At 42.5% G+C, this 15349-nt stretch overlaps 3 protein-coding genes across 4 annotated transcripts in view; 1 reads left to right on the top strand and 2 right to left on the bottom strand.

Moving 5' to 3' along the window:
* The window catches only part of ubald1a (UBA-like domain containing 1a), a 400799-nt gene that overhangs the window by 264101 nt on the left and 121349 nt on the right, over positions 1–15349 (bottom strand). The gene's annotated exons all lie outside the window — the stretch shown is intronic.
* si:busm1-163l24.3 (uncharacterized) lies at positions 89–9969 on the bottom strand. Of its 2 annotated transcripts, XM_049015099.1 has the most exons (8): positions 9884–9969; positions 9673–9742; positions 9137–9351; positions 8810–8913; positions 5985–8578; positions 5702–5954; positions 2575–2771; positions 89–2461 (listed from the first exon to the last, which is right to left on the bottom strand). In XM_049015099.1, the coding sequence occupies exons 3-8, from the start codon at positions 9318–9320 to the stop codon at positions 2395–2397; spliced, it is 3399 nt and encodes a 1132-aa protein (XP_048871056.1). In that variant the 5' UTR covers positions 9321–9351; positions 9673–9742; positions 9884–9969; the 3' UTR covers positions 89–2394. The 2 variants fall into 2 exon arrangements, with proteins under 2 accessions (XP_048871056.1, XP_048871055.1); XM_049015098.1 differs by having other exon boundaries at positions 5702–8578.
* Positions 11105–14734, top strand: phb (prohibitin). The gene is made up of 7 exons (XM_049015149.1): positions 11105–11222; positions 11991–12092; positions 12272–12433; positions 12835–12977; positions 13152–13268; positions 13364–13459; positions 13872–14734. The coding sequence occupies exons 2-7, from the start codon at positions 12008–12010 to the stop codon at positions 14082–14084; spliced, it is 816 nt and encodes a 271-aa protein (XP_048871106.1). The 5' UTR covers positions 11105–11222; positions 11991–12007; the 3' UTR covers positions 14085–14734.

Below are 15349 nucleotides of genomic sequence, written 5' to 3'. Positions count from 1 at the left end.
ACCAAGTTTTTGGTAAAGTGCTTAAATTAAAGGAGCAACTGAGGGTTTGGCACCAAAGAATGAAATATAAGATATTGCTTTGAACTAGTTGGATATCAAAGAGAGTGAGATATTTTATTGTCAATTCACATTATATGTGCAAGACATACATGGGAACCGAACTGCCGTTTCTCGTTCACTGACCAGTGTTTCCCAGTCCAGTCATCAGGGACCCACAGACTAAATCATGTCTAAATCTTTGCTCAGATAAGCGAAAATACAGACTGTCTGGCAAGGAGCTGGACCATCTGTGGGTCCCAGAGGACCAGGTTGGGAAACACTACACTAGACCAATAGCCTATACATAAGCAGATGGTAGGAAATTCCCCCAGACCATACTTTGAAGATCAGACACTCCAATACATTAGTTACTCAAAACCTTCAGTAAATAATTACCTTTAACTGAAATCTTAACCATAAAAAGAACAATTAAAGGCGCTCATGTGATTTTCAAGGCTGCTGGACAATTGTATGTAGAAAAATCTCCCCCTGTATCTCATCCCTTCTTGTTAGTGAGATCAAGATGTGTTAGTTTTTTATGCAAATCTTTATGTGAACACAGTAATAACCGTTCCAGCTTCGGTCTTTTTCATCCTCTAGAATTTATTATTCTATTTAGTGGATCAAATCTGTATATCTGGTAGAAAATTTAAAACTACAATCTCTCTCTGCAACTTTCATGGACTTTACACTTCTGTTTTGCTTCATACAAATGTAATTACTATTATAAAACACCATAAACAGGCTATTACACAGAATATGGTGATGGGTTTAGATAACAGAATTGTAGAATTGTACATTTCCCTGTAGATTTAATTTACATTCAGGCCTGCATGTCAGAGAATAACGTGTGCAGTACAGCCAGCAAATATGTTTTTCTAATGATGCCATGGCTCAACCACATTCAAACATAAAGCAGGTGGAGCTTACGGAGTTCGGATTATCTTTGCGTTTCTCTCTCAAAAAAAAAAAAATGACCCTCCTACTTATTCAACGTGGAGCAAGACAGCTTTGCTGACAATGGGCTAACTGGCCCGTCATGTCGTACACTGTTACAGAAACCCAGAGGACCTGGAGGAAATCAGTGCAGAGGGAACACATACATACACGTGCATTCAAATTGGGGTTAAACCCGCAATCCTGAAGGGAAACCGCAGTGCTACTTACACATCCATTGTTACAATGCTATTGTTTAAAAAAAAAAACAGTCCCACAAAAACATATTAGTCATTTCCAAGTTTTTAAATCAAACAATAATAATATATAAATTTTCTCACCGTCAATAAAATTGTTAATGATAATGTTACATACTATACCATGTAAGACATGACTGTGTAGTTGCTGTGAGTAAGCAGAATGGTGTAACTTGCATGCTGTGGAAGATTCCGAATGCCAACGCTCCATCCAAGACTAACTGTTTTTAACTGTGAATATTCCTGTAATATTCTAGCTGCCTCCTTTGTATATTGCTTTGGACAAAAGCATTTGGTAAATAAATAAATGCAGAAATACAAGGAACACAGTTATTGCTTCTTCAGTGATATGCATAAACCGTGGTACCCGGGCCTTTCATTAATGTGGCTTATCCTCAAATGGGCACATCAGTATTATCCAGTGGTTGATGCTTGTCCACATTAGACTGACAAACAGCAGATGTCAGGAGTCCTACTTGCACGTATAAACATATCCTCAGTAGGTTTTTATCTCCATCTAAATTTTCCAACAAAATTAAAAAAATTTGGTATCAATTTTTACTCTGTAAAAAATCAGTTTAACCGTTTACTAAACCTGATAGCCCAGAATATGTTCCTCAAAAGCTTGGTAAAATGAACAGAAAATTATTTTTGAGTTTTCATGTTAGCATGGATGTCTTTATACTATGTTTTATTAAAATTCTGGAAGAGTATGCGGTATAGAAAGGCTAACAAGATTATCAAGTGCACATGGTTTTCTACATTGTGGTAGCTTCTGTCAAAAATGCACTTCAGCTGTTAGTTGCATAATTAAGACTGCAAAATATATAGAAAAAAACAGTTAATGTGACATGCCCTGCACAGGACTGGCATCCTATCCAGGGGGCACCTCTGCCTTATGCCCTATACTTAAAGGGATAGGCTCCAGTCCACCCCTCCCCCCCCCCCCCCCCCCCCCCGAAACCTGTAATGGATATGCAGTTAAAATATGGACGGACTGGAACAGATTGTTACAAATTACCTGTTCATAATTTACAAGTGATTACAAGTAATTTTCAAATCTATCATTATATACTGATGTAAAGGCACATAGAGTAAATGCGGGTTAGAAAATATTCAGGTTTTGTTCTTTTCATGTCTTCTTGTACTTTCTCTGCCATCTTCAAGTTACCAAGGCCGTCAGCACTTCACTTAACGTTTTGAGGTAGCTGGAGTCTGGGTATCCATTTCTGCAAAGAAAAAGCAGAGGATGATGCTGAGATGCGAACCTCAGCCTTTATCTCACCATGCAGTGAGCTGTTGTGTTCTTACACATACCACATTGAACCATAGACTGACTCACTTTGACTTGAGTTCCACACTGGTCTTGTGTGGGATGCTGCCCCAGATAACCTGGCCTTCCTCAGAGACAGTGAAAGTCAGGCCCCGAGCAAAAGCCTTCTCCAGCAGTGGTCCCAGCCTCCGCACCTGTTCGTTGAGTGGGAGGTACGCATAAAATGTGCCTCCTTGAAAAGGGGCCCCTGGATTTGGATGATTCTCCTGCAAAATGGGAAAGATGACAAGCAGCAACTGAATATTTATTGGCCATTCGTGTAAACACAACTGTCAGCCACAATTAGTAAATACAAAATATATGTAGCACTTCAGTGTCACTGTAAATGCAGAACCAGTCAAAAGTCTGGAGACACATGCTTTTACTGGATTGGTCTCTCTTTTAGCTGTCATTCACCTTACAGTTAAAGGCTGCAGGGTAATTAAGTGATACAGTTGTGCTCAAAAGTTTACATACCCTGGCAGAATTTGTGATGTTTTGGCCATTTTTCAGAGAATATGAATGATAACACAATAACCTCTCTGTCACTCGTGGTTAGTGGTTGGGTGAAGCCATTTATTATCAAATAATTGTGTTTGCCTTTTTTACATCATAATGACAACAGAAAATATCCAAATGACCCCGATCAAAAGTTTACATACCCTGGAAATTCTGGCATGATAACATAGACACAGGTTGACACACACAGGTGTAAATGACTACTAAAGATTACCATCCTCACCTGTGATCTGTTTGCTTGTAATTAGTGGGTGTGTATAAAAAGTCAATGAGTTTCTAGGCTCCTGACATGAGTCATTCAGTATTGCACTGATTTTTGTTGGATTCCGAGCCATGGGGAAAGCAAAAGAATTATCAAAGGATCTGCGGGAGAAGGTTGTTGAACTTCATAAAACAGGAAAAAGATATAAAAAGATTTCCAAGCAATTAAGAATGCCAGTCAGCAGTGTTCAGACCCTAATTAAGAAGTGGAAAATGAGGGATTCTGTTGAAACCAAACCACGATCAGGTAGACTAACAAAACTTTCAGCCACAACTGCCAGGAAAATTGTTCGGGATGCAAAGAAAAACCCACAAATAACTTCAGCTGACATACAGGAGTCTCTGAAAAAAAGTGGTGTGGATGTATGAAGATGCACAATAAGGAGGCACTTGAAGAAAAATGGGCTGCATGGTCGAGTGGCCAGAAGAAAGCCATTACTGCGCAAATGCCACAAAATAGCTCGCTTACAATATGCCAAACAGCACCGAGACAAGCCTCAAAACTTCTGGAACAAAGTTATTTGGAGTGATGAGACTAAAATTAAACGTTACATTTGGAGAGGACTCAACAATGCCCATGATGAAAAGTACACCATCCCTACTGTGAAACACGGAGGTGGATCGCTGATGTTTTGGGGGTGTGTGAGCTACACAGGCACAGGGAACTTGGCCAGAATTGATGGCAAGATGAATGCAGCACATTATCAGAAAATACTGGAGGAACATTTGCACTCATCAGCTCGGAAGCTGCGCATGGGACGCTCTTGGACATTCCAACATGACAACGATCCAAAGCACAAGGCCAAGTCAACTTGTCAATGGCTACAGCAGAAAAAAGTGAAGGTTCTGGAATGGCCATCTCAGTCTCCTGACCTCAATATCATTGAGCCACTTTGGGGAGATCTCAAACGTGCAGTTCATGCAAGACAGCCCAAGAATGTACAGGAACTGGAGACATTTTGCCAAGAAGAATGGGCAGCTTTACCATCTGAGAAGATAAAGTGTCTCATCCACAACTATCACAAAAGACTTCAAGCTGTCATTGATGCTAAAGGAGGCAATACAAGGTATTAAGAACTAGGGTATGTAAACTTTTGATCGGGGTCATTTGGATATTTTCTGTTGTCATTATGATGTAAAAAAGGCAAACACAATTGTTTGATAATAAATGGCTTCACCCAACGACTAACCACGAGTGACAGAGAGGTTATTGTGTTATCATTCATATTCTCTGAAAAATGGCCAAAACATCACAAATTCTGCCAGGGTATGTAAACTTTTGAGCACAACTGTACATATCAAATACTGCAAACATCTCAAAGTTCTCTCAGATTTTAGACTCTTCAAGCCCCCTTTTGCTTCTATGATACATTGCAGACTCATTCTTTCAACCGGTTTCCAAATGTGGCCACCTAGAAGATTGCTCCAACAGTTGTGAAAGTGTTTCCACAAATTTTTGGCACAAGTTTCCTACCCTGCTGTTACTCTTCGTTCTTACTCACCCCAAACCAGCTCTATATGGTTTAGGTCGGGGGGGTGTTGCAGTACTCCAACTCTTTCCTTGTTCACAAGATAATACTCACCACATATCCACAAGGTGTGCTTAGGGTCATTATCTTGTTCAGTAAGTGTCTCCAGACTTATGACTGGTATAGGTATCTGCTGTTTAACATCCACATTATGTTCTCTTAAACAGTACGTTAAACGATGTGGACGCTGATCAAACATTACCATAGTCACAAGTTTAGGCTACTCTGCACTGCCGTAGTCTAAGATGCCTTTAACTACTGTACTAAGTAGTGTAGATAGTGCATATTTTAAACTTCATTATGGGTTAAAACACAATAAGAAAACATTTAGTACAGAACAGTAATGCACAGTCATTCTTTTCTTTTTATTTTTTATAACACATGAAACCCTTACTGTGCATAGTATCAATCACATATCACGCGTAGTAGCATGTCAGTTTTAAGAAGTTCTGTATTCAAATAGTCTTTAAACATCGGGCAGCTCTGTACTGTACCGTGTTTTTGTTGGCTGTCAGTGCTACCTACAGCCTGCCCATGCATTTTAAAAAACAGCGGCCGCTATGTCCAGCATTAAGACACAGATTTTATTTTTTATTATAACACGGCTACAGCCGTTCACGCGAATAGATGGGGGATATCTGTACTTTACATGCCATTCGCATTGTCTCTAGTTTCTCGTTTTTATCCCATAGTGTCCGACAGTTCCATCCATCTGCCTCCGCTTATATACAAACAGGAAGCATGAAAAGGGGAACATCTGCTTACATATAGCCTTCAAGAGTTAAGACTAAAATCCCAGCAATTCCAGCTATGGTTTTCAAAAACTTATTTTAATGGGAAAAACTTACCCCTTGGATGCCATTCGGAATGATGTAGGTAATCTTGAGTGTCATGTTCTTTGGGTATCCAGGCAAACTCAAGGACAATTCACTGAAAATAATTCTGCCCTTGATGCCACTTACTTCACCTGCTTTGTGGCAGACCTTGCAAGTGGAATGGGTTTGTACAAGGCACTTGGAGCAGAAGGGGGCACCGCAAGCCATCCTGACCACTGGTCCCTCATTCATTCCACATGAACATGTCGTGCTTTCATATTCCTGAGTCTGGCTCTCCTCGTGTGTCCACCTCGAGGTTTTGGGATCCTTCTGTTTGGAGTTCTCCCAAAGTGGATTTTTTTGGTCTTCTGGATCAAGACAAGAGTGGTTATTAAGAGCGTTCACCTGTGTATTTTTTTCTTCTGCCCCCAAGATGTTCTGAGTCTTATAAGCAGAGGATGACTGTAATTTTGGTCGACTCTGTGTCCCAGCAATCTGGCTGGCCTCTCTTAGCAGAGTCTGAGGAGTATCAGTATTGAGGCTCGCTCGGCCTTTTGTGCCATGCTGTCCCAGCGTAAGCTTCATGATAGAATCTTTCTTCATAACAGACTGATTACTTTCACCCTGATTGGTTGCCAAATCACATGTCTGGATATTGTTTTTTCCTAGTCTGCTGGGCACACTTCCATCTTCTCTCTGTGTGCCTTCACTGCCCAGAGTACTACTGCTACTGCTAAGACACCGAAGTAGGCTTCCATTGATTAATCTGCCACTTTTGTAGGGAATCTCTTGGTCCATATGGAATTCGATCTGTTCCTGAGGGGGGAGGTGCTGAGTCTGACTGGGAGCTAAATTGGTATGGTTGGCATTCACCCCGAAGATCTCTTCTTCCTTTGACGTCTTCCTTTTTGTTGTATTACTTAAGGCCCCTAATATACTGGAATACACCTCATCACACAACAGTTTTGGTCCCGAAAGATAAATGGCCTCTGGATTTTGAACAATCATTACCTTATGAAACTTTCTTCTCAATTCCATGCAACAAACCTCCAAGGTCCTGTTTAGGTCTTTTGCGTTCAGCTTTGTCAGTGACAGCTCCTGTACACTAAAGTCAGCAGAAACAGCAGATACGTGCTTCTTAACCTCCTGCTGGCAGTTGCTGAGCTTTTTTAGGTCAGTCCCACTCAACTTGAGAGTGAAAAAGTCAGCCGATTTAATTTCCTTGATATTCACAGAGGACTTTATGTCCTCAACCCAAGTGTGATACATATTCTTCATGTAAATCCATGTATCTTTTAAAACAAGCACCTCCAGACTGTAGATGTACCCTATGCTGTCACTGACACCAGTAGTTCCAGTTTTACTCTTTCTTTGGTTGCCCTTTGACACATCTCTTTCTTTCTCATCCTGCTGAGAGCGCACTAAGCCAGAAAAACTGTTACTCCTTCTCAGAGTAGACTGGGCTCCCAGTTTTGGTGAAGGTGCTACAGTATCGAAGAGACTTCTTTCCTGAAATAGGTCGCTCTGCAAGGTAGAAGGAGTGCCTGTAAAATATTTTGCTTTATTGGGTAACACAGCACTGGTTGGCACCAAGGTCCGGAGTGAACTAACTTCACTTGTGGAGGCAGATGCAGAGTCGGTCCTCTTCAGAAGCTTGCTCTGGCCGGGATCGCTTAGTCCTTGAAGGATAGGTAACCTTTGAAATCCACCCCCATCTTTAACTCGTCCACTGCCTAACCTCTGCTCATTACTTGTCATCTGTTTTAAATCAGCAGAGGAGAAATCTCTCTGTGTATCCACATGTGAAAATGTATCATCTGGTGAGGATTTTACCGAGTTTTCCGCAGGAGTTTCATTCATGACTTCCTTGAACTTGGGAGCTAGCATGTACTGCCTACCTGCCTCTGCTCCCATAGCTCTTGTACCTTTGTACGGCTTGTCCTCATTGCTGTCAAGTTTTTTGGCCGTGGAGGTGAAAAGACGTACATCCCTCACCTCCTGTTCCCCTGACTGAGTGTGACTTGCTCCCTTCTGCTTAGAATCTTCCTCCGAATCTCGAATGTAAAGGAGATGCTGTTTAGCCTCAGAGACGTCGCTGCTGCTGCCCACGAGGTAAATATATGTTTCATCATCAGTGAGCATCAGCTTGGGCATCTGCAGCTGCAGGGCCTCGCAAGTTGCCTTGAGGTCAGTCGTGAGAAGGTACCTCTTGGGAAGCTGCTCCTTTCGTAACCTGATCTCCGTCTCCTGGTACAACTGGCTCAGCTCCCCGTGCACCTGCTGTATACGATCCAGCTGCTTCCTCGAACCACCTTTTGCTCCCTCTAGAGCCCGCAGATAGAGTGTGGTGACATCCTGGGTGGTAACATCCACGACCTCCACCCTGTGCTGTCTTAAAATCTGCATGTATTCTTCACCACAGAACTGCTGCAGGTAGCGGAAGATGTCAGAGTCCAGAACCAAGAAGTAGTCCTCCAGTGAAAGCTCCTCTCTACGGGCTGCCCGCACCCCATAATCATCCAGTTCAAGGCCAGAGTAATGAAGTCTCTCTGACTTCACTTCCCCTGATATTCCAACATTCAAATCAAGGGCTTTTCCAGGCTGTGTGGTCTTCTCCTGACTTCTGCTGCTCCTGTGGTGATGCTTTCCCTTACTGTCATGGTTCTTTTTGCTTCCCTGTCCATCTGTCCCAAGCACAGAGGTGGCTTCAGGTTCCTGCGTCTCTAAAAGGCCCAGAAGCTGGTTGATCAGGGCCTGAACCTCAGAGTAGCTACCACTCAAGGTACAAAGATCTTTCTCAGGGTTGAATTTGAGCTCCACATTAGGGAAGCCTTTTTGTAGGCGGGTCACTGTCCCTTTTCCCAGTGGAAGTTGGCTGTAGTTTACAGTGAGCTGTAACTGTACAAGAACCTAAAGGAGAGAGTAAGATGACAGAAGGGCAAGAGAGATAAATAAAGGACATGAAGTAACATTAATTAATATCTGAATTTTATGTGAAATAACGATAATCCTTCATAATGCGCACGTATTTTACTCTAACATGCCCATGTAAGATTTTAAATTCACCAGAAGGCACAAATAGTGAGGTGATGGAATCGAGGCTTGAAAGAGGGTGTGATTTGATTTACTTGTTCTTCTTACCTCCTCTCGGTTCACATTTTTCTTGAACAAACTCACAGAAAGCTCGTATTTCTCATCGTCAACCAGTAGGATGTGTTTCCTGTGCTGAACTACCCTCTGAGCCACTGCATTGCAAAAAACATCATTGTTACTTTGAACAGGCACCAACAGACAGATGTGGTCCTTCAAATCCATATCTAACATCAAACTACTTGTAAGTAGTATCTTTATTTCCTGGTGATAAGATAATTCCATGGTAACCTTGATCGCGGATCCTTCCCCATCCAAATTTTTTTTATTATTATTTTTCTGTGTGTCATGTATTGACATTCTTCAAATTGCACTGACCTGTACGGTCCTCAAAGGTAATCAGTGCACAGCCAGGATGGACTTTGGTGATGGTGACTGAGGCTATTTCCCCACCTCCGTTTCTCTGCCTCAAAAAGTGGATGTAGAGCTTATCTGTTAGCTTTTCTTCCTCGATATCAGTCGGTAGTCCACATACCCTGACAGTCTGTTCATCTCCTTCCATCTTGCAAATAGAGGTTTGGCCGTATTTACAGCTGAACTCAGAAAAGAAAATTAAACAATGCAACATTAAAGCAATACTCGTACATACTGCAATTTTATCATGCATTTTAATATGTACGTACTTTTCTGTTATAAGATGTCTAGCTGCTATGCTTATAAGCTGTGTACTTGACAACAGTAGGCATAGTAATTGAGTTAAACACACTGCTTAAACCTACGTCGTGCATTGAACAACGTTGTTAGTTATTAATAATTCATCGTTAGTTTAACTGGAAATGGAGACATGCACTGGAACTTCTAATGCAACATCTCGGGAAAAAAACTGACATGCAAATATTAACAAATGCATTTACCTATTTCTCCTTCAGCATGTGCGACACTACAAGCCCTATTTCTTGAGACGATAAAATCCTCCTCCGCATGCTAAGAAAAAAGTAAAAACAACAAACTTACACGAAGTACAGTTTAGTTTATTTTTTTCAATGTATTTTCACGGGGTTTTGGCATCCGTGTATTAGAGTATATTTGAAATAAATAACGCAGTTTTATAGAATCCCAAATTACCTATTATTTCCTTCTCAAAATGAGGACTGTTTACGTGCACCGACATTTTCAAGAAAGAGAAAGTAAAACAAGATTGTACGCGTTGTTTCTTCTGAAACGCTAGATGGCGTATAGTTACGCCAGAGACGTGGGAAGGTGTTATTCACGTGTAGGTTATGTTTAGCAAGCTTTTTTTTGGAATCAGGATTATATGTACTTTTGTAAATGATCTTTAAAATGTGATATACAAAATGATGTGCGCTGGACAGCATATAAATGTTGTTTTTTTTTTCATTTTTGGACTCTTGTGCTTCTTCCTTTTCTAAAATAATGGATAGTTCTGATAATTATTTATATACACTCATTGAAATAAAGTATATTAGAAGCAGAGTGCATTTCATAACTTCATATAATGATCACATAATGTAAAATGTTAAACATTTAGCTCCAACATATTTTGCCGTATGATGAATGTATCTGGTTTTTTGGACATGAATTTCAATCGCTGACCACTAGCATTGTGAGAAATATAAAATAACCTATTTTACAGAAAATGGATGGATGGATAACATATTTTGTCTTGAGGACAGAACCTTTCATCCATCCATCCATCCATTTTCCAAACCCTACATCCATCCATTTTCCATTATCCTACTGGGTCGCGGGGGGTCCGGAGCCTATCCCGGAAGCAATGGGCACGAGGCAGGGAACAACCCAGGATGGGGGACCAGCCCATCGCAGAGTACACTCACACACCATGCACTCTCACATGCACACCCACGGGCAATTTAGTAACTCCAATTAGCCTCAGCATGTTTTTGGACTGTGGGGGGAAACCGGAGTACCCGGAGGAAACCCCACGACGACATGGGGAGAACATGCAAACTCCACACACATGTGACCCAGGCGGAGATTTGAACCCGGGTCCCAGAGGTGTGAGGCAACAGCCACCATGCCCCCCCCCCAGAACCTTTCACTTGTATATTATTACTTTTTCAGGATAAGCAATTGGAAGTTGGATGGATGGTACATTTTTAACGATAAATGATTTATAGAGTAGCACAGGAAAGTCTGGGGGAAGTCATAGTGTTGTTTTATATATTAGTATGATTTTATTTTAATTGAAATACCTATGTATTTAACATAACGCTTCAGAAGCAAGCTGGAATTCTGGTGTGACAATGGCGACATTAAAACTACAAATCCCGGTATGTTTATTGCTGCAGAGTCTAGCCAATCAGGAAAGAGGTTGTTAAAATTGGTAGGCATGCGCTAAGGACAATTCAATGTGCGCGTTGGTGCTTGTACGGAGCAGTGTGCTGGAGGTCATACCGAAGGATCAGACCGGTGAATAAAGCAGGTAATTTGGTTTTATTTGTCACAGAATGAAGCGCAGTCGTAAATTGTACATGCTGTTCATGTCTCGTAAATGGAGTTTAAACTGAGAAATATACTTAACATACTGAATTGTCAACTTTCCGATAATTCTGCATAGATATGGCAGTATAGCGAAAACTGGCAGCCTGGCCTTTTAAGATTTGTCTAGATATTTAAAGAATACCGTTTTACCGAAAAGTCGTAACATGTAGTGATAACTGCGAGTGTATTCGGTATTTAAACGTTATCTGAGTCGGAGCATGCCAGCTAAGCGCCAGCGTGTGTGATTAACCCAACGGGATAGGCCGGTCGCAGGTGGCGGACAGGGAAGGCCAGGTTGCAGCTACATTTAGATTTTATATTAAAGTAGCTAGGTGGTCGTTTCAGTTCTTTTCGGTTTTCGGTAAAGTGACGCCCGAAGATCCCAGTTCAAAGCTGCATTGTAATTTGTCCTTGACTTTCCGAGAAATGTGAGAGGTAGAATGTAATTTTGTATTTCTAAATTTTGGAAAAAATACGATGTACAAAGATTTTGCCTAGGATAATGAGCCCTTTCTATTTTTCCTTTTTATATTAATCCAATGAGCATTTTAAAATAAGATTATGTGAGTCATTGTAGTTGTCACATAAATGTTTACAGACAGAAAATGATTCAATTTGGACTGATCCGTTGCTTCTGAAGTGTGTTCATGGTTGCCACTGTGCAGTGAAGTTTCTGTAGTTAACCATGCGATGTTCCCTTTCCTTGCAGGGCTGCGAATAGTCAGCATGGCAAAATTGTTTGAGTCTCTTGGGAAGTTGGGTCTGGCCCTGGCTATTGGCGGTGGGGTGGTGAACTCAGCACTTTACAATGGTGAGAATGCAGAGAAATTTGTTTATGTTCATTTAGCGCTCTACTTTTAAAAAGTTAAGAGAAGTGAACTTACCAGTATGTATCCTGTGTTTGATTAATATATTTCAAATGTGACAAACATTTTAAACAAGGTGTGTATCATATAGTATTTGTATGATGTTTTTAAAAATATGTTTCAGTGGATGCTGGCCATCAGGCTGTGATCTTCGACAGATTTCGGGGGGTGCAGGAGACCGTGGTGGGGGAGGGGACCCACTTTGTCATTCCTTGGGTGCAAAAACCAATTATCTTCGACTGCCGCTCTCGCCCCCGCAACGTCCCTGTGATCACCGGCAGCAAAGGTGTGTGCGTGTGTGCGTGTGCGTGTGTGTGCGTGTGTGCGCGTGCGTGCGGTCCATCTCCCAGCCAACATGTCTGTTAGACAGCAGCCAGGTACACTGATTTGCTGCTCTACATTTCACCATTCATTAATTTCTGTCCTGTTTAATACTCCTTTCATTCTCTACCTTGCTGTTTTAGTGAGTAAAAATCAACTGTTTTTGTGTTATTTCCTCATGGACTAAAATATAAAAATTATACCGTGAATTAGGCAGTTTAATCATCCAGAGCATGATCAAAACCTGACTCGGGTGTCTTTGAATGAGGCACAATAAGTTTTATTGGGCTTGATTCAGTTCTGGCTTTGATCCCTGAGACGGTTCCTTACCTCCTGCTCATGACCTACCATCCCTGTCCTCCACAGATCTGCAGAATGTGAACATCACGCTGCGCATCCTCTTCCGGCCATTGGGCAGCCAGCTGCCACGCATTTTCACCAGCATCGGGGAGGACTACGACGAGAGGGTGCTGCCTTCCATTACCACAGAGGTCCTCAAGTCTGTGGTGGTGAGCACCTGAGTGGGAGGGCTGGGTTCCGGAGCCGGTGAGGCACAGGGGATGTGGCTCTCTGTGACTTTCTCAGCCATGAATGATGCTAATGAGCTTGGGTGGAAATGGGCAAGATGTTTCTTCAGTGGTGAATTAATTGTGTGTGTTCCCATGCCTTTCTCTTTTCTAAAGGCTAGGTTTGATGCTGGAGAGCTTATTACCCAGAGAGAGCTGGTGTCCAGGCAAGTCAGCGAGGACCTGACAGAAAGGGCCTCCACCTTTGGGCTCATTCTGGATGATGTGTCATTGGTATGTTGCCTTTCCGACCAGATGTGCTGATCCAAGGTAGCGTTCCTGTGACGGCTCAGCTTTAGGGTTCACATCCCCTGCCCCCTTTCCCACAGACCCACTTGACATTTGGGAAGGAGTTCACAGAAGCTGTGGAAATGAAACAGGTGGCCCAACAGGAAGCCGAGAGGGCGCGGTTCGTTGTGGAGAAGGTGCGAGGGGCTTCGGCATGTGAGAGAGACATTGCGGGGGGGGGGGGTACACAACACCCGGGGGAGGCCCTGTTCTCAGGGACCTTTAACTCATTAGTTCCTAATGCCGATGAACCCAACAGGTAAAACTCTTGCCTTACAGAATTGTGTTAGGGATACAGTCAATGGTTACAGTAAAGTCCCAAACTGTGTGGGTGGTCAGATGCTCCAGGCAGCCATTTCCAGGTCTGTCACGTCATTCCTGCCGATCGCAGGCTTGTTAAATATGGAAAGATGCCAGTTGACTTATTAAGCATCGCTCTGTATAATTTATCATTAATATAATGATTACGGAAGCCTGGCTCTTGACGCTTGATTCCCAAATGAGAGTTCTGGTCCGACCCCTTGCTGTTCTCCTCCTCCTCCCCAAAAGGCTGAGCAGCAGAAGCAGGCAGCGATCATCTCAGCGGAGGGCGACTCCCAAGCAGCTCTGCTCATCGCTAACTCCCTGGCCACAGCGGGCGACGGCCTGGTGGAGCTGCGCAAGCTGGAGGCGGCCGAAGACATCGCCTTCCAGCTCTCCCGTTCCCGCAACATCACCTACCTGCCCTCGGGCCAGGGCACGCTGCTTCAGCTGCCCCAGTAGACCCACCCCCTTCACGTTCTTGCCCCCCAACCCTCATTGGTTGAGACTGTCACCCACTTGCGAGTGGTCTAGATTGTGAAGTGTATGCCCAGCTCTCATCTAACTGGGGTCCAGTGGAAGCGAAGCCTTGAAGAAGCTTGGAACTTTGGGGGAGTGTGTGTATATGTGTGTGTTTGCCAGAGTCTGCGGGCAGTGGATCCTACAGCAATTGACCATTTATCCCAATCAGAATGCTATAGTATGTGCCCTGCTGTAGTAACTCTGATTCTCAGGCTCTGTCCACTTCATGTGTGAATGCAGCTGTGGGTGTGTCCTCCTCTGTGACTGAGAGCTGGGGGGCAAATGTGTCACTGGGGGGATTTGAAGGTGTCTAAAGTTCAGCAACCCGTTCAGTCCTGGAAACCTGTGGAAGGAACGGGATACAAATGGAAGTTTTTTTTTTTTTTTTTTTTTTTTATTAAATTAATAACCACCCTTTATTATAAGCTCTAATGTAAGAGTCAGTGGGTTTGGTCTATCCCTGAAGTACAGTGAGATGATTTCCCAGTCTGGCTTTCCAGGAGAGATGTCCCCCAGTGCCATTTTGTCTAGAAACAAAGTTTTCATTCCACTGTATGTCTCAGCTGAACTATTAAAGTATACAATTTCTACTCCGCCTTGGTGTCTGCTGTGTTGGTATGTATGTCACACAGTCCTGGGTGACATTATAGCATACTCTTAGCTAGTCCTGGAATTGTTTTAGTACTGTTACTCATTTAGTGAAACAGTAATTGACTGCAAATGAAAGTCCTACCCACGCTGGAATTTGAATCCTCCTCGCTGTCCACTGGATGGCGACAATCTGCTTAAACGGCTCTGAAGTAACTAAAACTTATTCTGATGCAGCAGTAGCTTTTCCACCAGTTCAAGAAAAAAAAAAACGTTGAATTTATTTACATCAGAAACTGTCCATACTGTGAAACATCCCCTGCAGTATTTAGGTATAGATTTTAGAGTACATGTAAGTTAGAGTATAATTAGGTGATGTAAATGTTATCCTGTGTGTCTTTTGTTTTCCTGGTTTTCATACTTTCTGGTTTAGTGGGTATTGTAACACTCGAAGGGGATGTTCATTAGTGGTCAATATTCCTGTCTTGATTAGTGGAATACCATATACTGAAGAGCGGACTATGCTAGACAGTTCTTTCAAGTGTGATTTTTGGTGTTGTGGTCATTCGATGGTGGGGTTTGTGTTTGGGCTGGTGTCGTCAGATCCATATATCTGG

This window comes from Brienomyrus brachyistius, chromosome 5 (assembly GCF_023856365.1).
Source record: "Brienomyrus brachyistius isolate T26 chromosome 5, BBRACH_0.4, whole genome shotgun sequence".
Lineage (NCBI taxonomy): Eukaryota > Metazoa > Chordata > Actinopteri > Osteoglossiformes > Mormyridae > Brienomyrus > Brienomyrus brachyistius.
This window is presented reverse-complemented; position numbering and strand designations above follow the sequence as displayed.

What these genes read in the sequence shown, in the direction of transcription:
- si:busm1-163l24.3 (XM_049015098.1), bottom strand. Translation starts at nt 9,320, where the DNA reads ATGGAAGGAGATGAACAGACTGTCAGGGTATGTGGACTACCGACTGAT. An exon ending in TTCCGAATGGCATCCAAGGG is followed by an intron (nt 2,772 to 5,701) that starts GTAAGTTTTTCC and finishes CCCATTTTGCAG; the next exon opens with GAGAATCATCCAAATCCAGG. An exon ending in AGTGTGGAACTCAAGTCAAA is followed by an intron (nt 2,462 to 2,574) that starts GTGAGTCAGTCT and finishes TTTTCTTTGCAG; the next exon opens with AAATGGATACCCAGACTCCA.
- phb (XM_049015149.1), top strand. Translation starts at nt 12,008, where the DNA reads ATGGCAAAATTGTTTGAGTCTCTTGGGAAGTTGGGTCTGGCCCTGGCT. An exon ending in AGGTCCTCAAGTCTGTGGTG is followed by an intron (nt 12,978 to 13,151) that starts GTGAGCACCTGA and finishes TCTTTTCTAAAG; the next exon opens with GCTAGGTTTGATGCTGGAGA. An exon ending in TTCTGGATGATGTGTCATTG is followed by an intron (nt 13,269 to 13,363) that starts GTATGTTGCCTT and finishes CCTTTCCCACAG; the next exon opens with ACCCACTTGACATTTGGGAA.